This window comes from Podarcis vaucheri (assembly GCF_965113315.1).
Source record: "Podarcis vaucheri genome assembly, chromosome: 18".
Taxonomy (NCBI): domain Eukaryota; kingdom Metazoa; phylum Chordata; class Lepidosauria; order Squamata; family Lacertidae; genus Podarcis; species Podarcis vaucheri.
This window is the reverse complement of record NC_138756.1, coordinates 2,107,035-2,134,592: the sequence shown is the minus strand read 5'-3', so window position 1 is coordinate 2,134,592 and position 27,558 is coordinate 2,107,035. Positions and strand designations below refer to the sequence as shown.

General features: G+C 46.9%; 1 protein-coding gene across 1 annotated transcript; it reads right to left on the bottom strand.

The window, feature by feature from the left end:
- Window positions 1–489: 489 nt before the first annotated feature.
- MAU2 (MAU2 sister chromatid cohesion factor) lies at window positions 490–27,393 on the bottom strand. Its single transcript, XM_082206387.1, has 19 exons — window positions 26,830–27,393; window positions 23,412–23,429; window positions 23,123–23,188; window positions 21,909–22,004; window positions 21,218–21,312; window positions 20,692–20,719; window positions 18,771–18,926; window positions 16,531–16,677; window positions 15,241–15,331; window positions 14,188–14,291; window positions 12,104–12,181; window positions 11,420–11,485; window positions 11,158–11,241; window positions 10,878–10,927; window positions 8,958–9,035; window positions 7,481–7,592; window positions 5,895–5,985; window positions 4,716–4,843; window positions 490–3,713 (listed from the first exon to the last, which is right to left on the bottom strand). Exons 1-19 carry the CDS (start codon window positions 27,376–27,378, stop codon window positions 3,639–3,641), a joined length of 2,112 nt encoding a protein of 703 aa, XP_082062513.1. The 5' UTR covers window positions 27,379–27,393; the 3' UTR covers window positions 490–3,638.
- Window positions 27,394–27,558: the final 165 nt, after the last annotated feature.

Sequence of the window (27,558 nt, the reverse complement as noted above, 5' to 3'; positions counted from 1 at the left end):
TCGTCTGGGGCTCCAGGCTCAGACCTCGTAACTGGCTCGCTAGCCATTTTTGTGTTTCTTGACCTACAATTGAGAAACATTTTACCACATCATGTAACCAAGATGTTTGTACCTGCACTTTACCTACTGCTTAATGGATAAATGCACAAATCAAAGAACCGTAAAGTTGGATGGATACCCCAATGGTCATCTAGTACAACCCCCTTGCAATGTAGAATCTCAGCTAAAGCATCCATGACAGATGGTCATCCAACCTCTGCTGGAAAACCACTTGGTTCCCACAGGCACCGCTGCTCCTACCTAGGAGTCAAACCTTGATTAGAAACCAAGCTGAAAGGAAGCACCTGCATCCAGACACCTGCACACAGTTCTGCTCAAAATAGAGAGACACACCCAATGACAAAAGAGAACCCGAGGTTCTCCGAAAACCCACCCCATGGACTAAGGTGAAAAGCCACTTTTGCTCCTGAGAATGAAGACAAAATAAACCACTGTACATTTTTTTTAATGTCTGCACGTTATCGCTAGGAAAAGATTAAACACTTTTTTGGAAAAAGGCTAAAAGACAAAACTGTACAAATTTACTAAAGCGCACTTTCTTTTTTTAAGTACATAAAAAGAACTCTTTCACAGAGAGCCTGACATCAGCAGGAGAGAGGAGGACTGTTAAGAGTGACCAAGCAAATAATTTCTCACATCAAGTTGAGCAGGTGCCACACTTTTAACTGTGCAAAGTTACAAAGGTGCCCACCTAACTGGCCCAAATGAGGGTTTTCTGGGAAGGTTGGGCCCCTGGTCGTAAGACAGGGGTCTGCTGGGATGGGGTGGGCAGGTGGGAAACTTTTGGGGAGGGGGGCGCAGGTATTACAGCAGACATACTCAACACACGGCCTGATAGAGCCAACCCCTCCAAGCGATTTCAACACGGGGCTTCCCCAAAGGGGTGGGGAGTTTCTAACCCAAAGTGTGGAAGAGTTCTCTCAGGATCAACTTAGTGCTTTTTTCCAAGTTGTAAGAACCACTTAATGCCTCTCAAACACATTTGTCAAAACATGCTTAATTTGTCACTAATATCACTTTTTCCTCTCTCTTTTTTTTTTAAAAATAAAAATACTAATGCCAATATTGAATAATCTGTCCTCTTGTTAACTCTAGAGATGGTGCCCGAAGGGTGTCTTGGAGGTGGGGGCAGAGGGAGGGTGAAGAGTTCAGCCTCTGCGGCAGTATACACTTCTGGTCCCTGGTCTGGGAAAATCAACATAATCATCGCCTCCCCTTTGCCTGAAAATCCTGGGAATAGGCCATCCTTCTGTGCTGCCCTCAGACAAACAAGCAAATGAAAGATCCATTCCATTCAAAAGGGTTTGCAGAAATGTCAGGTTTGCAGATCCAGCTTGACTTGGGTCTCAGCTGAAAAAGCAACTGAGGAAAGGAGGAGCTAAACACTCCCCCCCCCCCCCCGCAAAAGGCAACAGGTCTATTATCACTGGTCTCAACACCTTCCTGGAACATTTGGTAACTCTGGTGCTCTTTATCCCAAGTGTAGGACAAGTCTGTCAGAGAAAAAGCAGGTCCGAGGGTCACTGCAAGGATGAGAAAGACACAGCTCAAGGCTGAAGGGAAGCTTCAGTTCATGATCTCTTCTAGGGGTAAGAGAAGCAGAGACTACGCTCTACTGAGCCAACACACTCAGCTTCTTTGAGGCATTACTTCCAAACCCTCTGCAGACACTGAAAGCAACTTCCCTGCTGGGACTTTTTTTTTGCACATCATCAACCATCTCCAGAAAACCTGGAGGGTCTGCAACAGGTTTCAGTAGCAGAATGAAGCAGCCCCACGAGAGAACATGATTAGATAGAGGACACAGGTCATTTTTTCAGTTTATGAATACAGTGGTACCTCCGGTTGTGGATGGGATCCGTTGTGGAGGTCTGGCCGGATCCCGAGGTTTTTGAAACTGGAGAGACTGCTTCTGCGCACACGCGCACAGCAGTAGAGCACTTCTGCGCATGCACACGAGGCAAAAACCCAGAAATATACTTCCGGGTTTGCCGCTTACATATCCCGAAGTTTACGTAACCAGAGGGAAATGTAAGCAGAGGTACGACTGTATTCTTGATTTGAAAAATCCATGATTGAATGCTCAAGTTAATCTGGTTGAAAGGAAATATTTCCTTTTTAAAAACAAAAACCCACACACGCACACTAAAAGCATGACTGTGTCCCTGTGCTAAAAACAGAAGTTCTGCACCAAGAAAAGCAGGATTCTGCAACACGATTAAATTATGCAAATTGATCACAATGCATAACTAGTTTTAGTACTTTGCATAAAATATTCCTGTTTTTGCTAGCCAGAGCAGGGCAAGGGCACACTTTTATCCCAACACAGGAAAGCCTCTTGATTTCTACGATCTCGGAACATAATTGCCCACAGAAAACTTTCAAGTCCACTGAGGGCTGGGAATCTGCCTTTTTGAGAAAGAGAGAGGAGATTCTACATGCACTGAACTCTGGCCCCAGTACCACATCCTGCGCTTCTCTGGTGCCCCTTGGTGTCCATCTATGCAGGCACATCCAAGCCAAGCCTTCACTCCTTCTCGCTCCCACTTTCTCCATTGAGGACAAGAGGGATGGGAGAAACAGGGTCCTTTCTGAGCCACCTTGGTAAAAGGTGGGGGCGGGCAAGGGGCACTTGGCTCTGGTAAGCTGGAGGTATGGCAACTGGGGCAGCCTGCATCTATGAACCTCAGGAGCTACGGAAAGGAAAAGGACAAGGTTTGATGAGCTTGCCTTCCCAGTGGGAAATCACTGATCTGGGTGTTCTGTTTTGCTTTTAAGAAACAAAGATGAAAAAGCAATTAAAGGGAAAGAGATTTATCATGGGGGGGGGGGGAGCCGACCCGGCAGATTCAGTAGTAGTTGCGATCTGCTCTCCCGCATGAACTGCCCAAGCCTCCCGTCCCCAAGAACATGGAACAAATGTTCCCTGAAGTGCCCCAAACTCAATTTTCACTTTGCTTATATGCACAGTTCTTTCTACTATATGCCAAGCTAAAAGGAGTCAACTGTTAGGGAAAGCACAGTCCGTGTTGGCTGGTGGCTACCGGACCACCGAATTGATTTCCTTCAAAAAAACAAATGTAACAGCCTTGGGAGTGTGCCAGTTAAAATGCAAGGATGTGACATTATAACAGGCAGTTCAAATTAGCTGGGTGGTTTCCTCCCCTGCTTCCCCACACCCAGTTTTTTTCCTTCATTAGAAAATTGTCTGTAAAGTTTTGTTGAAAAGAATCAGCTTAATGGAAAGAACACTTTTCCATGTGAATTGCGTAAAACCTAATTCTGGGTCAGGGAACGGATGTATCAAAACCCCTTCGCACAATTGTGTGTGTGTTTGTGTGTGTGCAATGCAGACACACACACACACACCTGCAATCCAGGCAAAACACAGAGACCATAAGAAGAAGCTGAGAGTGGCCATGCTATCCTGCAAGTCTGTGAAGTATCCTTCCCTAACGCAACACTTGCAAGGCAAGGAATCTGCAGCCCACTGTCTGTTTAAAAAAAGCTCAGCGTAAGAAAAACCCCAACTCCGTCGCCTCCTCTTCTCCGAGTGAAGACTGCACATCGGCCTCCTTTCACAACAGGCTGGCCAGACTGGTGGTGGGTCCGTTCTGCGCCTGGAACTGTACAGGTGGGGGTCCGTCTGTCCACTGCAGGTGGAGAAACACACACACAAGCTGAGGGTCAGTGAGCAACCAAAGTGGGAAATGTTATATTACCCTCAAAACCAGTAACATTTAGCAGCCTGTATTATGGGGATGCTTGACTGTTTACATTTAAGTAGAGTTTATTAGCCACTTTGCCACTCAAAAAGCATCATATGCAGCATACACACTAATAAACAATACACTCCCCAACCAAAGCCCCTAAACAATACTCCAGCTCACAAATAAAAATATCCAATTAACCTATAACATTTAACAAGAAGTTAAACCACCACCATCCCATCCTCCAAATAAAACAGCACCCACCCAAGTTAAACCCCCATCCCTATTAAAACAATAATTTTAACACAGCAGGCCTCCTTCCACAATTGGAAACCCACAAGAAGAGCCTAAGCACAACAGCAAGAACTCTCCCCACCTGTGATCCCCAGCAACTGGTATTCAAGGGCAGATGGCCTTCCCAAGAGTGGAGGGGGAGCACAGCCTTGTCCTCCTCCATGAACTGATCTAATAGATTTTTAAAGCCATCCATAAGAACTGCCCTGCAGCCCATCTAGTCCAGCATCCTGTTCTCACAGTGGCCACCAGATGCCTCAAAGGGAAACCCACGAGCAGGGACTGAAGAGCAACGGTGGCGACTCTGCCCAGCGAACGACATTCAGAGGATTAATTATAATAATGGTCACCATTAAAATTTATATACCACCCTTGACCCGTAGACCTCAGGGTGGTCCACAACACAGAATTACAATATTAAAACCACGAAAGACATGGCAGAAATAAGACCAACCTCAAACCAATAATCCCCCCTCCCACAACACATTTAAAGGGGCACCCTAAACCAGCTCAAATCTGGAAGTTCAGGATGCCTATATAAAGGCAGGCTGGGAAACAGATGCTGCTGGCCTCCTATCGCCCCCTGAACATGAGCTACAGTGGCGGCGGCTGGGGGCCAGAATCCATCAACGTCCGGAGGGTCTGACATACCGTGATGAGGTTGTGCTCTGGGAGACTGCAGGCCTCGATGTGGTCCTGCAGAAGCTGCTGAGAGAAGTTCTGGTGCATCTGCGCGGCTTCGTGGGCATCAATGGCGTTCCCACAGGCTTTGTTCAGGTCTTTTTTTTTCCGCAGAGGGAAGGGAGAAATGAGGAAAGGAGGGTGAGATGGCAGACTCCTGGCGGGGTTACACACCTAGTCTCTGTCCATTTCAGAAGCACCAACCCACAAAGACGGTGCAATGTTAGGGAGGTAGGCAGGCATTGGGCGTGTCAGGCCTAATTTGCCTTTTTACTAGAACACCAACCAGAGCCAAGGGCAATAGGCCGCACAGTCAGAACTTTCCCCAATATCTCCCCAAGAAGATCCAGGTGCAAAAGACATACACAGTTAGATTTAGCAAGGGCTTTTTGGCAAATGATATAGAATAAAAAAGATGTTTAAAGTGATTATACCAAAAAAACAACAACCTGGAAGCTTTTATCTTAGGGTTTATAGAGACAGAATTCCCCCAAAAGATGATTAAGTTGTTCATATAAGATTCTTCATGCACAAAAATGGAAATAAGTTCCCATGAAAGAAGAATGAGTCTCTGCCTGCCATGTGGCAGAGAAAACATGGCAATAAAATAAGATGATATACACGTATATGGTAGCTGCATGGAGGGTCCTTGGGAAGCCCAGGAAATGGCCACCATTTCATTTTCTGTACCAGGAACGAAGCAAAGGTTGTGGCATCCCGACTGTTCCCAAACAAAAAAAATACCTGCATATTAACCCTTTGCCCTCTTTCTTTCTTTAAGAGGCCTTATTTTGCAGTGATTGAAAAGCGAAGACTTTCCCCCTCTCCAATCAAAGTTGATTATCAGGCACTTGGAGGAAGGGGGAAAGTCTCTCCCCCCGCCAGCCACCTCTCCTCCAATAAGTAGGAAGAGAGTTCACCCTCAAGGACAGTTTGGCAGGAAGTTTAAAGGCAGCACACAAAAAACAAGTCAGACTCTTGGTCTATCTAGCGTAGTATTGTATACTCTTGACTGGCAGGTGCTCTCCAGGGTCTCGCCATCTGCTAACTGCCCCTTTTGAAACAAAACATGCCATCAGCGATTGAGCTGGGGTCCTTCTGAATGCCAGGCAGCTGCTCTGCCACTCACCCGCCTTCTCTGCCGCTTACCTCGCAGGAGAGCCGATGACCAGAGCTGCACGGACATGTCTGGGATCTTGCTTGCCAACTGCATGGCAGGAACCACCATGTTGTTACTCTCCTAGGGGTAGCAGAGCCTTGGATCAAAGGGTGTGAGCAAATCCCATGTGGACAAATCCACCCCCACCTCCAAATTTCTGCATGAAATGCCCCACACCAAACCGCAGGAGTGGGCTGTGCCTGCCACCTCTTAAAAGACTCCCAGGAATGGAATTCCAGAATGCCTCAACCCCAGTGGCAGCACACAAACACCGTTTGGAGTCACAGTACTGTAGAGCAGGAAGAGACCCAAGAGCTCATCTAGTCCAACCTCCTGCTGTGCAGGAAAGCTGCAAGGTAGCTTGAGCAAACTGGACTTCCCCCACCCCCAAACAGTAGTATTTTCTAAACTTCTGATAGCTCAAGCACTCTTCCAAGTTTTGATTTTGCTGTACGGATGGGTAAAAATGAGTGGTACCCACCACGTTCCTGTGCGAGTCACTATTCCACCTCCAGATCATAGGTTCCTACAGTGACACGGTGCACAGCCTCCTCTGAGGAGCTCCACTGAGTGCGTTGATGCACTTAGACTTGATGAGTATTCCAACCCACACCTCAGGTAAAGCTGTGGCAGAATTATCCAGCTCTAAACGGAAGCAACTCCAGAGCAGCCAATCTACACAGAGATGCAGGAGGCTCCCTCCTCCTCACCGAGGGCTTAAATAATCCCATCAATTCACTTCTTGCGGCAGCCTAGCAGAGTTCTCCAAAGGCAGCACTTTGGAAGCAACTGCTCTAAACACGTGGACAGTTATCTGTAGGACTTATTTATGTACAGTGGGGGAAATTACTGTCTGCACTCCAACAGTGTGGAGAGCGACCCAAATGATCAAGGTCCTGGAAACCAAGCCTTGTGAGGAACGGTTGAGGGAGTTGGGGGTGTTTAGAATGAGAAGATATGATAACATGGAAGACAAGATGAGCTTGTTTTCTGCTGCTCCAGAGGGGATGACCCAAGATTTTGGCTAAACATTAGGATGAACTTTCCAGATGGTAATAGCTGTTCAGCAGTGGAACGAACTACCTTAGGTGATGGACTATGCTTCACTGGCAGTTTTTAAACAAAGGTTGAATGCTTTAGCTGTGAATCCTGTATTACAGGGGGTTGGACTAGATGGCCTTTGGGTCCCTTCCAACTCTATCATATATTCTATGATTCTATGATTCCACCAGTTTAAAGGGAATGCGGGGCAGGGGGAGGGGGATTTACAGTTCCAATCTCCTCAGCAAACCCCTGGACGTCTATTCTGTGCATCTCCCCCCGCCCCCAAATAAGCAAACCACATTACAAAAGTTGGCAACTGATTGCGAGTGTCACAATGTGCCCATATACTCTCGAGGCACTGCTGCTTTCTTGGCAATTTTGTAAGCAGAGGCCTGATGAGCTCAGGGGAATGGAGAGCATTGCTTGGCGGCATTCTTAAGCTGGATTGATTCCACGCTCCAGTCCCCTTTGGTGACAGAGGAGAAGTGAAACATTGACAAGAGCACGATTCTAGAGAGCCTGTGCTGCTCACCCTGTGATTCCCCAACACATAGAAGATGTGACCCAGGAGGACGAGGGAGCAGGCTGTTAACCGATTCAGGTCTTCCGCGTTTGACATTTTCAACGTCTCCCGCAGAAAACGCCTGTCGGAAAGAAAAGGAGGAGCCTGAAGCGACAACTGGAATGCAACAAGCCCTGCTGGTTTTTGTCCAGTGATCAGAGGCACTTAAAAAGCTGGAATCCCCCACTAACACCCTCCCTGCAAGGTGGGTATCCCCCCCAAAAAAAAATGTTCTGTGGATTTCTAGGGGACTGTTAAGGAGCAAAGCTGATGGTGTTGCCATTCTGCCAGTCTCTTGCCTGTAACTGAGGAGACTGGAGACCTTTGGAATTTGGCTGATAATGAGAAGGATGTATTACAGTGGTACCTTGGGTTACATACGCTTCAGGTTACACACTCCGCTAACCCTGAAATAGTGCTTCAGCTTAAGAACTTTGCTTCAGGATAAGAACAGAAATCGGGCTCCAGCGGCGCAGCAGCAGCAGGAGGCCCCATTAGCTAAAGTGGTGCTTCAGGTTACGAACAGTTTCAGGTTAAGTACGGACCTCCAGAACGAATTAAGTACTTAACCCGAGGTACCACTGTACGTGCCTTTTATCCTAAGTCCGCAAGATAGCTCACAACAATTTAAAATCAGACACTGATACAGTCATACCTTGGAAGTTGAACGGAATCCATTATGGAACTCTGTTCCATTCCCAAAATGTTTGGAAACCAAAGTGCAGCTTCTGATTGGCTGCAGGAAGCACCTGCAGCCAATCGGAAGCTGCGGAAACCCTGTCGGACGTTCAGTTTCCAAAAGAATGTGTGAAAACCAGAACACTCACTGGCTACCTCACTGGGAGAGAGGGGAAGCAGAAGGCTGACTCCATCATCTTTGCTGGGGGCCCAGCTCCATCAGGCACCTCCTGCCCATGACCTTTGCCAGCTGGTCAGTGTAGGGAACTACTCATTAGGAATTGCTGCCTGTTTTGATCTTCTTCTTCTTCTCTCCCTGTCCCTTTTCCCTTGTGTGTCATGGGGTTTATGCAGATTGTACGGGCACCAGGGACTGCCTTGTTTTGATTTTATGCAAGCTGCCCTTGGCTGAACAGCAGGATACATAACACTTTACATAATGATAATAGTAATAGTAGTAATCCAAGTTTGCTGGGAGGGGGAAGAGGACAGAGTGAGGAACAGGCTAGGGGATGCCTACTTGTGCCTATCACCCCAGCTTTGTCAGAACAATGAGGGTTTCCCACCCCCACTGTCATTCATGCCAATAACCCACCTCTGCACAGGATGCAGTGCAGAGAGGCAGGTTGCCACTTGACTTCACTAAGTGCCATCAAAAAACAGGCACACCCAACTAAGCAGCCCCCATTCTCACTCTCTGCCCTCACTTGCTTTCTCCCTCCCTCTGCATAAGCTGGAGCAGCCAGCCAACCAACCCCACACGACTCACTTGGCTTCGTTGTACCTCCCTTGGAAAAAGGAAAAGAGACCTCGGATGTAGAAGGCTGCGGCTCTCAGGCAGTGGGAGCTGGAGGAGAGGCAGATGCAACAACAAAGAAATGGGCATTAATGGCAATTGATGGGCAGTGATGGCAATTCACTCGTGATGCAGAGACTGGGGAAGGCACAAGCAGAGGCTGTACTTGGGAGTTGCAGCATTTTAATCAACCACCGCCAAGAGGCAAAAATAATCCAGACTCTGCTTTGTAAACCTCTAAGCCCAATAGTTCCCAAACTTTCTCCTCCACAGGACACTTCTGCCTTGCATTCAAAAGGTCCCATGTTCAATCCCTGGAGACCTTGGGTAACACAGGGCTGGGAGAGCCTCTGCCCGTCAGTGCAGACAGCGTTGAACTAGAGGGACCAATGGTCTGGTTCAGTGTATGTTTGCTATTCTTCTTCAGAATCTACCCATGCAAGTGGATTAAGGCATGGAAACTGTGTTTATATTATTATTACTAAAATTTGTATACTGCCCTAGACCTGCAGGTCTCAGGGTGGTTCACAACATAAAGGCAAAAAATACATAATAAAAACAAAAACAACTCAATAATCCCCCCTCCCCAACACATTTTAAAAGAGCATTGGATAATATCTGGTTAAAGAGGGGCATTTTTGCCTGGCACCTAAAGGCGTATAATGAAGGTGCCAGCCAAACCTGGGAACAGCATGAGAAAGAGATGCCCCCAGGGCTTCCAGATCAGCTGAGTAGTAAAAGCCTGCAATAGCAGGCAATGTGTGTTGGGCTTGCTTTTACGCTACAGCCAACGAAGCAGATGGACTATTGACAAAGCTGTCTACTGCGAGGTTCGATGTCACAGCATTTTGCTGCTGCTATTGGTGGCTGCCTTGCTTCCACTGGCCAGTCAGGGGAAACTTAAAGCTGCCGCTGTGTGACTCAATGGAAGTGCCAGCACTTCTAGGCTTATTGACCTGCAGTTATTCTGGTGCGCAAAGAGAGCGCTCAGCTCAGGGGTCTGCAAAGGTATTAGAGCCAGCATCAGGTAGTAGAGTGTGGGAAGACCCAAGGGCTCCAATCCCCACTTGGCCATGAAGCTCACTGGGTTGCCTTGGGGGCCAGTCACCCACGCTCAGCGTTAATCTACCTCACAGGGTAGTTGTGGGGATTAAATGAGAAGGGGGAGAACTGTTTATACCACCTTGAGCTACTTGGAGGGAACGGTGGAGCATAAAGGAAATAAACGGAATAGGAATGAAAATAAAAAGCACTTGCTTGTGTCAGGTGGTCACTACTAGTGTTAGAAATGTAAATATATAAGCTAGTCGCCAAATGGCTCTGTAAACCAAGGTTGCAGTCACCAAAGTGGAATGCTGTATGCTGCCTGTTTGGTAATAATAATAAGCATTCATTCAAAACAGAAAATCTATTTGTCATTTTGGGGCAAGATGGCTCTAAAGTCTTATTTTTCAAATAATGGACTGATTGTGATTGATTCTCAGTTAAACATCTGGCTAATTAAGATGACAATCATGAGCTAGGGCAAGAGCTTTGAGAATTTCAGGAAGAAAACCACCTGATGCAGGGACAGCCCACATATCTATTGGCCTATTTGGACCTTTTTTCTTAATGGTAACTGCTTCTGCTGAGGCTGCACAATAAAAGCATCTTGGTTCCAGAAATTTGTTCTCTATTGTGCAGATAAAATATAATGGATAGAATTCTATGGGATAGGGTATTAGGGTGTGAAAACAGTCCAGATCCAATGATCCCCAGATGGTGGAGACGTCAGGCACCATCCTTGCGCCCAGGCATCTTCACTTGGTTGCAAGTGGCCAATAGATAATTTCAAACACTGGTCACTACTAACCCATAAATCTATTTGCTTCCAAGCATAACTGGCGCACATACCTCACAGGGAAGTTGTGATCTGGATTTATTCTTTCCAATAAACTGTAAAGCTAGAGGAGAGGAGAAAAAGAGGAAGGAGGTTTAATGTTCAGCAATACACATTAAAAACAGCAAAGGGGTACATCTCTGGCTTCCTCAGATGTTGCTGGACTACCAGCAACCATAATCAACCCTGACCACTGGCCACACTGGTAGGATGAGGGTGTTGGGATTCCATAGATGTTCCCAACCAGCGCTCTGAAAGGCAAGTCCAGGACTGAAGCCAAGGGAATCGCCCTACCTCTTGATGCCGGTTCCCCTCCCTGATGTAGACGCTCGCCAGGTTAGTCACGATGAAAGCCCACAATTCCTGGTGGGTGGTGAGCTGTGGGTGTGGGGAAGAGGAAGAAAGGCAAAGTCAGAACATGACTAAAAACAACAACCACCCAACTCATAGAAGGCAGGATTTCCCACTTTTGTTAAGGAACTGTGTTTGAAGTAGCATGGCTGGATACAGGAAGCCAATTTCTGGCTCTGTGTTGAGACACTGAACCCAGCCTTACCCTGAGTGCTGTGGTGAACTGAGCTTCCGCGTTGTCCATGCAGTTTACAGAAATGCAGTACAGCCCCTGCGAGGGAAAGAGAGAAATTAACATTCCAAGGTTCAACAACTCTGGCCTCTAGAGAGAGGGGTGGGGTGGGAGAGAGCATAGAAGCAGCAGTGGGTATAAAACCCTTTTGGCATGAAACTTGATAGAAAATAGAAATGAACAATCCCCTCTCCTCACTACAAAGGAATAGAGCAGGGGACACCCCCCCCCCCCAAGTTGACTTTCAGAGAAACTGGAAGGGGCGAAGAAGCAGGAGCAGCTTTTTCTAAACTAACATTTTGTCTTTTCTATTCTCTTGCAGCTTTTAAAAATTCAATGCTTATCGCTGCAATAATCTTAGGCAAACTGCTTTATACAGTCCGCCTGGAAAACAGTTTATAAATACTGCAAATAAATCAATGTAAGTTGTTTAAAACAATAAAATATAACAACAAATAAATTTTAACTGGATAAGTTGAAGGAGGTTTACCCCCCACCCACCCCTGCCCCAATTACATGGCTTAAGAAGAAGAAAGACAGAGTCTGTTGGGCTTAATTTTTTTTTTTTAAAAAAAAGAAATCCTCTGTGCATTGTAGAGCTGGAAGGGAATCACAGCGAAGAGTACACCCCTCTCAAACTCAGGCTGCTATACTTACCAGCAGAGTGTGGAGCTGAGCTGCGTGGTTTGAAAAGAGCCGAGGAGACTGCTGGCAGAGCTGGCAAACCTGGGAGATCTTTTGGAAGACGAGGCAAATGGGAGGGAGAGGTGGCATTTAAGTCAGTGCTGTGGGTTTCTTTCCCACACTGGCGGATCTTTCCCCCACAAAGCCCCACGAGGGTCACCTCCCGCCCTCTGCCTGCCATTCCTCCACCATCTTTCACCAGCCCCAGCTAAGTGATGTCTGCAGTACTGCTGCTGCTGCAGTAGAACACCCCTCTCTCCTCAAGGTGGGGGAGCCTTGGGCAGCGGCATAGCGTGGGTTGTCAGCACCCGGGGCAAGGCAAGTAATTTGCGCCCCCTAACCTGCCGCCGCTGCCAGCTTCTTCTTGCTGCTGCCTGGTCTGGTCTGGTGTGGTTCTCTCCCACGCTCAGCGCTGCGCTGGGCGGCCACTGCACTGTCCCTCCCCCAGATAGTCCCTCGCTCTCTCTCCGCATCGCATGCCTGGAACCCACCCCCTCCACAGTGGGCAGCGACCCAGCGGCTCGGATCAGATTCGCACAGCCAGCACTGCAGTGAGAGAGAGTGAGCGAGCCAGGTAGGGGCAGAGAGCTGCGAGTGCGAGCGCCCCCCCCCCAGATTTTGCGCCCGGTGCGGCCGGCACCCCCTGCACCCCCCACGCTACGCCACTGGCCTTGGGGCTTTTCCCCAGACCAGCCACCCCCTTTCTGGCCTCCAGCCCTTTGAGGGTTCTTGCCTTGCTGGGATTGTTTCCTTGCACTCCAATGATGCCTCTTGATTGACCAGACCAAGGACAGAGAAGTGTGTCCTGCTCTACAAAGCTAAATGTTTACCTGTTGTCCCACCCACTTTTGCCTCTGGCCCCACCCACCATGTGGCCCCTGGAAGGTTATCCAGCAGAGAATGTGGCCCTTGGGCTGCCCACCCCTGTGCTAAGACAGCCTTTGCCAAACCACAGCCCCCCTCCTGATCACAGAATTGTAGAGCTGGAAGGGATCCGATGGTCATCTAGTCCAACCCCCTGCAATGCAAGAATCTAATGAGCTGTAACTGCTATCAGCTGTTCTGGACTGCAACTCCTACCAACTCCAGGCTGCACTAAGTGCTTCTCAGCGCTGCTGTGCCTTCAGCAAGCACTGCAGGGCTTTGCCTGCTCCTCTGCCCTCAAAGGATGTGAGAAAGGAATCCCTGGAATTCATTTTTATAAATACCGTATTAGATTAAGGTCTGGTTAACTACAATAATACCGTAATTTCACAATATCTTTTTTCTTCTCTTTTTTTGTTTTCTATATGGGTACTATTTCTTGTTTCTTCTTTTTTGTGTCTTACCTTACTCTGCACACTAGGCTTATAACTTTTTTACAACCTGATGTTCCTGTAGCTTAGTTAGATGAACTTTTGCCTAAAAACAAAGGAATGAACTTTGTCATTTCCAAATCTTTTGAAAAGAGGTCACCCCAATATCAATAAATCAATTTTTGTATATGTAACTGCATAATGTATTATGTAATATGAACAGCATGTATATAGGAAAAATCGAGTTTGCAAATTTTCTAATACTTGTACAATGTTTTGTACACTGTGAATCACTTATTATTGCTTAGAATAAATCGTGGTTGTACTTTGTCTTTGTTTCTGCAACAAGCACCATAACATTCCCGCATCACTTGGATTGCGCGTTCTGCACACAGATTACTTTTTGGTATCTGGAGTATGGATGGCTCTTGCTTCCAGTGCTTTTCTGATGCTTTTAAAAGTTCTTTTACAGATGTAAAAATTCTAAACAGTTCCTAAAAGTTTTTAAGAGTGCTAATACTTATGAGTATTATGCTAATACGTTACATATATGGTGATTTCAACTCTTCATTTTGGGGTGACCTTTTGTCGCAACTGAGAAGAATTAGTCCCTTTTTCAGTGTTTCTAAGAAAAAGTTCATCCCTTTATGATATAGGAAATCGTTTTTATAACCCTACTGCACACTTGTTAATTTTGTACTTTTTATTTTCCAATAAAGAATATAAAGCAGGAACCCCTGGAATACAGAAACTGGGCTCTACCTCCTGCAGGGCTGTGGCTTTGTGACCCGTCACGAGGCGGCACATGATGATGTGTTCCAACAAAATCACTTGGAAGGAAGACAAGATAGGGCTGCAGTCCAGCACTGGAAGTGAAAAAGAAATGGTGGCGTCTTTAGTGTGGGTGGAGAGGAGGGCAAATGCAGCTGTGAGAGCCTCTCCAAGGGCAAGTGGAAAGAGCTGCTCAACAGTCTTGATATTCTATGGGCACTTCTTTGGGCTGGCAAAGCCACCTTCTGGCCCCAGCCTCCTTTCCAATGGGGAAGGGGGGGCGGAACTGAGGGGTATGCCAGAAGCAGTGAGGCGAGGGGTCCTTGCATTTCTGAAGTCCCAGAGGGGAATAAAGAAAACTCGCTCATTCACATATGCTTACAAATAGATCTTGGTTGATGTTGTAGCAACAAAAGGATACCATATTTTTCTGTGTATAAGACGATCTTTTTGCTTAAAAAATAGGCAAAAATTGGGTGTCTTCTTATACACAGATAGTGAATGCAGAGGGGGGACGTGCGATTAATGGCAGCAGCAAGCAGGAGATTGGCAGTGGTGATTGGGCAGGTGATTGGTGGCTGCTGGCAACTGGCTGCTGGCAATTGGCTGTGGCTGTGGCAAGTGGGCGGCTGTGCTGTTGGTGGCGGCAAGGGGGCAGACAACTGGCGGCTGCAGCGAAGTGTGCAATCGGCAGTGGCGGGCAAGTGGGTGAGCGATTGGTGGAAGTCACCTCCCCCCCAAAAAAAAATGCTAAACAACTTAATTTTGGGTTAAAAAAATAGGGGTCATCTTATACACAGAAAAATAGGGTAAATGGTATTTGCTGGTAGTGGGTTGGAGATGGGGGTATGACTGGCCTTAGAAAAGGGGACTGACAACCCTCCACAAAAAAGGTGGCAGTGATAAAGGGGAGGTGCATAGTGGGGGTGGGGGAGAAGGACACCCTCTGGTAGAGATTTAACATGCACATGGTGAGCATTCCAAGCACGGAATCTCAAAAGAACAAAGACATGGGCAGGGAAGAAAATCATTCCTGCTGCTCACTTTTGAGTTTCTCCAGCTGCATAAGCGCCTTGTCCGTGTACTTCTGTGCCTTCTCCAAGTATCCGGCCTGCATTGAGTGCATCACTGTCACCTGTGGAAACAAATAAACAGAAGCCTTTTGCCATCATTCTGCAAGAAAACAAAAGAGCCAGTGTGGTGTAATGGTTACAAGTGCTGGACTGGGACCTGGGAGTCCAGAGTTCAAATCCTCACTCAGCTCACTGGGTGACATTCACTGCAGTCACTGCAGGATTGCTGTGAGGGTTAAATGAGATTTGGGGGGGGGGGGAGAGAACGATGAACGATGTACTCCACTGTGAGTTGTCACACTCATCCCTCACAGCAAAGATAACTTGACCCACTTTCCCACCAAGGGCTATAAAAGAGAATTTTTCATGAGCTGCCCAAAAACTAAAAGAAACCTGCTCTTGTATTTCCCGCAGGGGAGAGCTGAGCTGGCAGTTAATAGGAGCTGCAGGAATCAAGCAAAACATTGGCTGGCTTCACGGTTTTCCCCACATTGTGATTTTTGCATGGTACATACATATATATATCATGATTTGTGATACGTTGCCAGGTCAAAAATTATGAAACTGTTATCATGGTATGGACTTCAAAACAGTTTTGGAGGATATATTGATGTATCACCCAGCCTTAGTGTGTATCTGGTATGAGTCACATGCATTGCATTTTAAGTTCTACACAGTTAGACCCATTGAAATTAAATGGACCTAAATTTCCAGTAGATCTACTCTGAGTAGGACTAACACTGGATATAACCCAAGCCTTTGGCCTCCCCTACCATGGGCCACAGGGACGCGGGTGGCGCTGTGGGTAAAAGCCTCAGCGCCTAGGGCTTGCCGATCGAAAGGTCGGCGGTTCGAATCCCCGCAGCGGGGTGCGCTCCCGCTGCTCGGTCCCAGCGCCTGCCAACCTAGCAGTTCGAAAGCACCCCCGGGTGCAAGTAGATAAATAGGGACCGCTTACTGGCGGGAAGGTAAACGGCGTTCCGTGTGCTGCGCTGGCTCGCCAGATGCAGCTTTGTCACGCTGGCCACGTGACCCGGAAGTGTCTCCGGACAGCGCTGGCCCCCGGCCTATAGATGTGAGATGGGCGCACAAACCCCAGAGTCTGTCAAGACTGGCCCTTTCGGGCAGGGGTACCTTTACCTTTACCTTTACCATGGGCCACACGGCCCCTGTGACCTGGACAGAACAGTAGTGCAACACTGGTGTAACTTCCTAGGATGTGGCCCCAATCTTGGGTTCACAAGTGCATTGAGCGGCTCACCAGGTAGACCAGCACACACATGTGCTCCTTGGGTAGCCAGTGGAAGAGGTCAGCAGGGTTGCTGGGCAGGATCTCGTCGTCGTGGAGGGTGGAGATGGTCTGGATGCACTGCTGGAGCTGCTTCAGGCAAGGCTTGACACTCTTCACCTGGGGAAAGGAAGGGGTCGCCTCAGCAAAGAGAAAAGCTGCCACCTGCTGATTTTAATGTTGTGAAGCGCCCTGAGATCTACGGATGAGGGGCAGTATACAATGATTTTTAATCCCGTTGAATGAGGAGGCGGGGGGAGGGTTTCCCCTCTATTCCTCTCCCAGCTGCCTTCCTTCTCACCTTCTCTCCCCCCCCCCCCCGGCTACAAAGCTGTCATGGCACTGCTGGTGTGGGTCCAGGCTGCAACCTGGATGCAGTTCAATTGTTAAGCAGATTTCTAAGTTGTTAGGAGAGTGCCCTAGGAATTCCAAAAAACTCGAAGTTTTCTTTTCGGAATTACAGATAATGATGTAACAAAAGAGTTGGTTAACTTATTTACGTATATAACGACAGCAGCACAAATACTGTACGCCCGAAGATGGAAAGGAAGAGAGGTTTCAACAAAGGAAGAATGGCTTTTGAAAATGATGGGAGTATGCGGAACAGGCAAGATTAACAGCAAAAAATTAGAGACCAAAATTACAAAAAAAAATCCTTGAGGACTGGAGACCTGTTACTCAGTATTAAAAAAATATAAGCAACAGCATCAATTATTAAAATAAATAGGTTAAACTGTATGTATTGAATAGTGTATATGAAACAGGTAAATATGGAAACCATGCAAGGGGAAGATGGGAAGTCAATAGATACAAGTAATTTATGGTCTATGTTAAAATCTGTAAGGCTTTTTTGTGGGTGAAAAATCAATCAATGGGGTTGTGTGTTTTTTTAAAGGAGAGTACCCTGGGAAGAGGGAATGATTATCAAAGCGCTCTGGGAGTCATAGCTCTGGAAGAGGAATGGGGGCCTTCAAACAACTCCCAGCACCCTCAACAAACTCCAGCTCCCAGATGTTAGAAGGATGCTGGAACGAAGTTATATGGCTTTAGCAGAAATGTTATAAGGAATTAAGTAAAAATAGATTGTTAATGGACCAAAGTGGAAATTTTAAGGTTAGACTGTCTTAAGTTAAATTTTAGAATGGAAATTGAGAAAGATGGAAAGGACTTGCTGAAATAGCTAATTGAACTAGAATACAAAGAAGGGAGGTGTGAGGAGGTCGATGAAACAAGTATATGAAAGGTAAAGATATGGAAAGGTTGGATGTGTTTTTAAATGTTTTTGTTCTTTTTCTTTTTGTTGTTTTATTGTATTGTTTTTTGTTTCTTCTTTTTTTAATGTATTGTAAGGTACTGTTTTGTTTTGCTTAATTTTTTATTGTTGTTCTTTTTCTTTTCCTGTAACTTTTAAACCCCAAATAAAGATCATTAAAAAAAACCAAAAAACTACAGCTCCCAGAATTCGGGGGGGGGGGGGGGAGCCATGACTGCTAAAGTGCTGTCACAGGGCTTCAAATGTATAGTGCGAAAGTGGCGCAAGGGTGCCTTAGTTGGATACAAGCCACTGAAATGATTGGAGATGACTTAACCAAGGCCTATTCATTTCAATGGGTCCAGTGTTTCCCAAACTTGGGTCTCGAGAAGAAGAGGAGTTTGGATTTGATATCCCACTTTATCACTACCCTAAGGAGTCTCAAAGCAGCTAACATTCTCCTTTCCCTTCCTCCCCCACAACAAACACTCTGTGAGGTGAGTAGGGCTGAGAGACTTCACAGAAGTGTGACTAGCCCAAGGTCACCCAGCAGCTGCATGTGGAGGAGCGGAGACGCGAACCCGGTTCACCAGATCACGAGTCTACCGCTCTTAACCACTACACCACACTCCCTCTCGAGCTGTTTTCAGACTACAATTCCCATCATCCCTAACCACTGCTCTTACTAGCTAGGGATGATGGGAGTTATAGTCAAAAAACAGCTTGAGACCCAAGTTTAGGAAACACTGGACTAGCCCCAATAACATTTGCTTGAATACAACCCAAAGGCTCCAATGCTAACCTCACTTATCTGGGAGTAAGCCCAAGTGAATTCAAAAAGACTTAGTTCCAAGAAGACATAGCTAAGCTTGCCACTACAAGTTTTTTGCTTCTAACCACTGCAGGATGCAAGGATGGGGGAGGGGGAAACTACCAGGCATCTGTAGTGCCTTCCACTCACCTGACCAGCATCCAGGTAATGTGTCACTTGCAGCACCAAGAAGAAGACTCGCAGAGACTCCTTCTGGATAGGGTTCCCCTGCCAGTTCTCCACTATCTGCCCGCACAACGTAAGCAGCGGGTGCACCTCTTGTAACTTCCTCTCCATAAGGAGCAGCTGATGAGTATGAAAAAAAGGAGGGAAGAGGCAAAAAAGGAAATAAAATGGCTGCAATCAGAAGATCAAAGTAAACCTTGCCTGTCATCTGACTACTTTAGAATTCTAAATCTGGTCCGGAGGGCTTCGGAGAAACATTTGAGAAGGCTGCAGGGCAAACAAGAAGGATAAATTCATTCATGTCACCCAAGTTTTTTGGTTTTGTTTTTTTAAATGTTTCTATTGTTTTGTTCCAGGCAATTAAAAGGAAAAGCTCTAAGCCCCCCCCCCCCAATGGTGGTCATCCCCACCCAAAAACAATATATTGGTTTTACTGGCATAAAATGTGCATATGGTTTGTTCAAGTCATCTGGCGTTTGTGAGTTAGCTCTTCCATTAGTGCCAGGTGACATATTGCAGCTGTCCACTCCACTGTCAGGTTAACACTTAAAGTCCTCCAGTGTTTAGCAATTGTCATCACAAGAGGTTGTATGAGTTCTTATTCCATAAGGTGTAAATTCCTCCCTTTCCTTTCTCATAACAGCTAACACTCTTAATAAAGTCTTAAAATTAACTTAAGATGTTGCGCTTTGTCAAAACTTGCATTTCCAAACATTGTTATTTTTCATGGGAACATTTACTAGAACTCATGACCTTTTAATTTAAAAAATAGAGTGATATCAAACACCAGCCCTACTCAGAATAGACCCACTGAAAATTAATGGACCCAAATTAGTCACATTCATTGATTTCAATTTCACTGTGTGGGGGAGAGGACTGTTATTATGATGACTATTTCATTATTAGGCTGTCCGTCAGTTGACTTTTTATATTTTTATCACTGATATTCTGTAATGTGTTTTTAATGTTGTACACCACCCTAGGGGCTTCTGATGAAGGGCAGTATATAAACTGAATGAACGAATAAAATAATAGTACAGTAGTACCTCGGGTTAAGTACTTAATTCGTTCCGGAGGTCTGTTCTTAACCTGAAACTGTTCTTAACCTGAAGCACCATTTAAGCTAATAGGGCCTCCTGCTGCTGCTACGCCGCCCGAGCACAATTTCTGTTCTCATCCAGAAGCACAGTTCTTAACCCGAGGTACTATTTCTGGGTTAGCGGAGTCTGTAACCTGAATAGTACGTAACCCGAGGCACCACTGTACTACTCTGTAGAGCAGATGCTGGATACAACCAACATTATTTGTTTTAAAACATCCCCACAACATGCCATTTGGGTTTCAAGGCTGTGTGGCAAGAATATAAGCAGAGCCCTGCTGGGCTGCACCCCATTTAGTTCTGTATTTTTATCTTAATTCAAGGATTCAAGCAAGCAGCAAGAACTAGATCAGAGATGGAGGAACATCTGTGGCTCTACATATCCTGCTGAACTAGCAGCATGTGACCACCAGCCATGCAAGTGGATGCTGGAGTCCAAGATCCAGAGGGCCAGAGATGTCCCTGTCCTTGATCCAAGGATAAGCATTCCCTACTCTCAGCAGAGAATACGACTTCTAAGGTTGGGGATAGGGAACCTGCCACCCTCCAGATGTTGCTGAATTACAACTCCCATAATCGCCCCTGTCCATTGGCCGCAATAGTTATTGGAGACATCGGGGGGGGGGCACCACAGGCTGCCCACTTCTGCATTAAAGATATGTTTAGGGTGTGGCTTAATGCAGCCTTCTATTTGTAGGCCACAGCTGAACTGCCCATCTGCAGGTTTGCAATCTAGCAAATCCAGAACTATTTAAACCGGTTTTTCCAAGCACACACACAACTTACCATGCCTTTGCTTAGCAGAAACAGGGCTCTGAAAGGGGGAAAAATAACAAATTGAAGATTCTAAAATACAGGCAAGACCACCAGAAGTGCAAGGAAGCTAAGAACTTTCAATTAAAGTTTTTATACCATGCCTTTCCACTGCAATGAACTTAATGTATTTAAAACATCTAAACACAATTAAAAGCAAATATCTTAAAACAATTGTATTCTCTGACAACTAATAACTTCAAGGCTGCCAGGAACAGTATCTTTTGGCCATCTTATGCCTGGGTGAACAGGAATACTTTTCAATTCCTCCTGAAAGCTGATAATGAGAGAGACAGGGCATTCCACAAGCAGGGAACCACCACTGAGAAGGCCCCCATTATGAGCCTGTGACAACCAAGCAGCCCCCAAGGAAGCTTTGTAACTCTCTCTTGGAAGGTTGAATGAGCCCCCAGAGTACCCCTAATAATCCCGGCCCCCGCGCCCAGACTCCACCAACTTTGGTGGCAAAAGACCAGTTGCCCCATAAGAAAGGACTCACCTTGTATATTCCGACCCTACCACACGGGCGTATTCTGCTCCAACCCCCAGGAGGTCACAAGCAGACACCAAATCTTTTTCAAGTGTGTGAAGTTGCTAAGTGGAGAAAGAAATACATACACAGTTACATTTTGAAAGTAGGCTACTTCTTCCTTTCAAATCTGATCCTACAGCTAACTGCAGAAGCTGACAGTGTCTGACAGAGTACTGAGTTTTCTATTACTGGGGGGGGGGGGGGCTGGTGGTTTTTCATTTGTTTCCCCAACATGTTGTATGAAATATGAATGTGTTATATCATATACGTTATACAATGCAATTATGCGTATACATACACATATACCTACACACACACACACTTAATGCAAGCCACTGGGAAACCCTTTGAGTGACAAGTGAGTAGTGAGTTTAATCATGAAAACAAATCAGTCAGCAGAGCATGAGATTCTTAATCTCAGGGTTGTGGGTTCAAGCCCCACCTTGTGCAAAAGATTCCTGCATTGCAGGGGGTTGGGCTAGATGTCCCTCGTGATCCCTTCCAACTCTACAATTCTTTGACTAAGTAAACTGATCTGCCCACTTTTGCCTCTGGCCCCACCCACCACTAACACACAGCCCCACTTAAGGTCACACAGAAGGAAACACAGTCCTCCGGCTGAAAATGGCTCACCACCCTTGACTTAAAATAAGCATACCGCCAGCTGGAAGAGGAGGCGGCAGTGCCAGTATGGAGTCTGCTGTGAAATCTGGATGGCTTTACGAAGCAGGGGTTTTGCAGTGTCGACAGAGTTCTGAAACAAAACAAATAAAATAAAATAAAAAATATGGATATGAAGGGAGGGACCCAAAGTTCTAACCCAAAATAGGAGAATCAACAAGAAGATGTCAGACTGAGCTAAGAACTTCAGCCAGCACAGATGTACCTTGGAAGTCGAATGGAATCCATTCCAGAAGTCTGTTCGACTTCCAAAGTTCAGAAACCAAGGCGTTTGGGAACCGAGGTATGACTGTATTAGAAATTCAGATATAGAAGACAGGAGCCAAATGGCTCTTTAAACCAAGGTTGCAGCTGCCAAACCAGAATGTCTAGTTGTCATTTTGGGGGCAAGACAGCTCTAAAGTCTTATTTTTCAAATGATGGACTGACTGTGATTGACTCTGAGTTAAACATCTGGCTAGTGCAGATGACAACCTTGAGCTATGTTAAGAACTTTGAGAACTTAAAGAAGAAAAGTTACTTGATTCATTCCACATATCTATTGGCCTATTCCGACTTCTTTTTCTTAATGGTGACATGGCCCATTCATAACATAGGGATTTCTTCACAACTGTGAGAATGGCAGGGGGGTAAGTGAAGACAAGCAACAACAATTAACTATAACATTGTTCACTACTCCTGCTGAGACTGCACATAAAAAGCATTTTGGTTCCTGAAATTCATTTTGATTGCGCAGATAATACATAACTGAAAGAATTCTACAGGATTAGGTATTAGTGTGTAAAAACAATCAAGAGCCGATGATCCCCAGGAAAGTGCTCTGTCCCATTCTGAGTAGCCCAATCTGAGCATGGAGGGAGTGTCTGTCATCCCTCCTCTTGCACTCTGCCAGGCGTTCAGGATCAACCAAGTGCTCTGTCTCTTGCCTGCCACTACAGACCACTCCACATGCAATCCCTTGTATCAGCAAGCAATAAAACTGCAAGAGCCTGGCTGCCGCATCAGGCCAAAGGCTGATTCAGCACTCTGATCTCAGTGTCCAACAAGATAACCTCATGGGAAGCCCACAAGCAGCACTGTCTCAGCTTAGCTCTATTTTGTAAAGCACCTTTCTAAGTCTTCTCTGGCTGCTGACCCCACTGAACTTTGGGATTTAAAGAACCGAGTGGGAAATATTCTTTCTCCACTTACCTCTTGACAATACAGCTCCGACAGCAGACTGGCAGCTTCAAATTTGACATCCTCAAACTGCGGAATCTGACAGCATCCAAGTTAAGCTAATATAGTAAAAAAAAATGGTGGAGCAATTGTTTTAAGGGGTATCCAAAAAACAGGGAGCACAGTTGCTTCTCAAAATTTATATTAACAAAACCAAAGCCTGGAATCAATGGGGCTTTTTAAACACTCTGTTGACACGTAGTTGTGTTTTCCCCTCCAAGAAGCAAAACCCCCGTTTTCATGAGACCAGAAAAAAGGATACTTGCTGTGATATCAGCCACTGTAAGAGAAACAGAGAGAAATGAGGTATTCTGGAATCAACAAAAATGAAGCTCTCGACATAAATGGAAGGGGAAGACTTTGAGACAGCTTTGAGTTGTCACTACTGAGCTGTCTTGTCCCTCACACCATATTTTAATCCTTTCCACAACAGAGACATAGGAAGCTGCCTTCTACTGAGCTAGACGCAGCAATGTTTCTCGCCAGAGATTCAGAACAGAGTCTCTCCCTGTCCTACTTGGAGATGCCAGGAATTGAACAGGGGACCGCCTGAACGCAAAGCAGGTGCTCTAACCACTGAGCGATGGGGCTTCCCACTGGAAATAAAAGATGAACAGAACACCCTTTTTGGGTGTCCACCTTTCACTTCTCTTTCTTTCTTTTCTGTTCTCAAGATGCCGACACAGCCGTGCCCCTTGAAAAAGTCCACAGTCCACTTTCATCCCCCCCACACATTTGCTGATGGTCTCAGTTCATTCATGGGATGCCCCCACACCTACTTTATCCAGTGTAGGTGTGGTGGTTAAGAGCGGTAGACTCGTAATCTGGTGAACCGGGTTCGTGTCTCCGCTCCTCCACATGCAGCTTCTGGGTGACCTTGGGCCAGTCACACTTCTTTGAAGTCTCTCAGCCCCACTCACCTCACAGAGTGTTTGTTGTGGGGGAGGAAGGGAAAGGAGATTGTTAGCTGCTTTGAGACTCCTTAGTAGTGATAAAGCGGGATAGCAAATCCAAACTCTTCTTCTTCTTCTTCTCCTCCTCCTCCTCCTCCTCCTAAAGGGCTCCAGCTCAGCCATAGAGCCCCTGCTTTGCATGCAGAAGGTCCCAGGTTCAATCCCCAACGACATCTCCAGGCAAGGCTGAGAAAAGACTTCTTGCCTGAAACCCCCAAGCAGCTGCCAATCAGTGTAGACAGTACTGAGCTAGGTTGACCAATGTTGACTGACTCAGTGCAGTTTTCTACACTCCTACTGAGTTGCTTCCTCCTGCTCTGTTGTTCCTTTTCAAGGGTGTTCTCTTTGCTCTCCCTTCTATTAACTGAGGCAGCTCACACCACCAAACACAACAGGCAATAGGGGCCCTTTCAACCTTCTGCTTATTCTCTAACACACCGCGACCTCAAGGTCTCTCCTTCTCACTGTTCCACATAGGCACTGCTATATGTATGCACAGCAGGGGAAATTACGTAGCTCAAACCCTTTCCTGTATGTCTGCATGTAACATTTTAACAAAATGGGAGAATTTTGGGCAGCTGTCAAGAAATTCCTACACCATTGTAATAATACAAGGAGTTCAAGCTTTCTTCCTGCCCTTTCTGTTTAACACTGAACTGGGGATGAGGACGCCAATGGACCATAGCCAAAAACGGCCAACGACAGAGAGATGGGGGTGGGTATCAACATGCTCTGTGAAACCATGAAGTTTGCAAAAGTACAAATATGTTTTTTGAAACAAAACAAAAAATTATGAGGGCAAAAAATACAGCCCAATGAGGGCAGGGGATTGTTATCCTATCAGAGACAGTAGCTGAAGAACTTTTTGAATTTTTTTTTGTTGTTCTCCACCTTGGGAAACAGAATAATATTTTTTTTTATAACTGCAACATATGCTGACGGCACACTCCCCCCACCCCGATATATCTACACATAGCAAACTGTATAACAGGCACCCCCAACCTGCGGCCCTACAGATATTTTGGCCTACAACTCCCATGATCCCTAGCTAACAGGACCAGTGGTCAGGGATGATGAGAATTGTAGTCCAAAACATCTGGAGGGCCGAAGGTTGGGGATGCCTGCTCTATAACATCCACTATCACATCCACACAAATAACATGCACCTAATATAAATACTTGACATCCATCCCCAAACACACAATCGATATATACATCCACACAGATGTAAAAATACTCCGCGTCCCCTTCCTGGACATGCAACACACGACAGACACACACACGACATTAAAATGTAACACCCCTCCACATCACACATGCATGCATACACACAAACACTTGTGCACGCACATAACATTCTCTCTGTAATATATAAACGCATATATGCACTGTCTCTCTCACGCACAAGCAAAATATATTGTATCAGTATGTGTATATATGTATGTGTATGTGTATATATACACTGTCCCCCACAAAATGCAATACACACACATGGGCAAATCACTCTCTCTCTCTAGGCTTGATTATTGTAACTCGCTCTACACAGGGCTGCCCTTGAAGCTGACCCAGAAACTCCAGCGGGTGCAGAATGCCGTGGCGAGGCTCCTTACGGGGTCCTTGTCACGGGATCACATTCACCCAGTGCTTTACCAACTGCACTGGCTCCCGGTGGAGTACAGGGTCAGGTTTAAGGTGCTGGTTTTGACCTTTGAAGCCCTATGCGGCCTAGGACCCACATACTTATGGGACAGCCTCTCCTGGTATGCCCCATGGAGGACCTTAAGGTCCATAAATGACAACACTCTGGAGGTCCCAAGATGCAAGGTGGTTAGATTGGCCTCAACTAGGGCCCTGCGGGACTTGACATCAACACAGAGCTGTTCCGCCTGGCCTTTGGTTTGGACTCAGTCTGACCCTTATGTTTCCCTCCCCTTACGTTTTTGATCTATGGGCTACTTTTAAAATGAGGCTGTATTTTAAATTGCATTTTCACCTGTATTTTAAATTGTTTTTCCCCCCTATTATGTTTTTATTGGAATTTTACTGGTGTTAGCCGCCCTGAGCCTGGCTCTGGCCAGAGGGCGGGGTATAAATAACATTATTATTATTATTATGACATATACACCTGCACAGACAAAACGTATCTCTCTCTCTGTGTGTGTGACAGCCTTCTCATTCACTGCTCCCTTCCTAGAGAAGCCAAACTGGCTCCCTCCTTTGCTGTCCTTCAGCCCTTCTTGTTGCTGAAGACCTTCCTGTTCCAACAGGCTTTTGGGAAATGACTGCTGGCCCTGTGCTGCTTTTATTCTCATCTGTGTCTTTTCAATGGAATTATAGCTAAAATCTCTCTCTCTCTCTATATATATATGTGTGTGTGTGTGTGTGTGTGTGTGTGTGTATGCACACACCATATATTCTCTCTCTCTATACATATAACACCACCTGTAAATCCACGTGCAACATAAATACAGTGTATCTGTTATCTGGACATACAGTGCACGCACACATATATGCATATATGTATGTGTACGCATCTGCACACAATACATGGCATCCCAAACAGGCACACAAACACGAATGTGCACGCACAGCCTTCCTGCCTTCCTCTCTCTCTCTCTCTACACACACACACACACACGCACGGGAAATACAAGCTCGTGCTCTCTCTGCAACTGTGTATCTAACACGCCTGCACACAAACGCCCCCCGCCACCGGCCTTCCCTCACCGCCTTCTCGAGGTGGCTGCGCGCCTGCTCGCCGTTCCGCGTGTGGTGGTAAAGGACGGAGCCGAGCTGCAGGTGGGTCCGGGCCTCGACGCGCGCCGGCGGCTTCCTGGGCAGCACGGCCTGCAGGCAGTGGACGCAGAGGCGCACCTTGGGCGGGCTGGAGGTGCGGAAGTGCTCGGCCAGGCCCAGCAGCGCCACGTACCACGACTCCGAGGAGCCGCCCGACGACGAAGAGGCCGCCGCGGCCGCGGGAGACGACGACGACGGAGGGCCTCCGGCCGCGGAAGAGGAGGCCGAGGACGACGACGAGCCGCCGCCATTGCCGTCCCCGCCGCCTCCTCCTCCCGCCGCCGCCTCAGCCCCGCCGGGCGGCCCGCCCGACGGAGGCTGAGGCGCCGCCGCGGACGACGATGACGGAGCCGTGGTCGCGGACACCGAGGAGGAGGAGGCGGGCGGGGGCGGAGGCGCCGTCGCCGTTGCGGAGGAAGAGGCCGCGGCGGCGGCGGCGGAGCCACCGGCTGCCCCGGCCGCAGCGCCCACGGCCGCCATCTTAGATTTACCTCAGAAACGATAAGACATGGATTGTCAGGGCCGAGGGGAAAGGGGGCGGGGCTGCGACGCGCGCGGGCCTAGCGCAAAGCGTGACGGGAAAACGAGTGCCGGCGTTGTATGAAGGAAAGTGTGGGGTGGGGCTCTTGGACTACAACTCCCGTCAGGCAGCGGGGTGGG

Excerpts from the sequence above, each read along its gene's own strand:
- MAU2 (XM_082206387.1), bottom strand. The coding sequence starts at position 27,378 with ATGGCGGCCGTGGGCGCTGCGGCCGGGGCAGCCGGTGGCTCCGCCGCC. Across the intron at positions 20,720-21,217 it reads GTAGGGTCGGAATATACAAG|AGCCCTGTTTCTGCTAAGCA; the intron begins GTGAGTCCTTTC and ends TCCCCCTTTCAG. Across the intron at positions 14,292-15,240 it reads GCAGCTGGAGAAACTCAAAA|TGCTGGACTGCAGCCCTATC; the intron begins GTGAGCAGCAGG and ends TTTCACTTCCAG.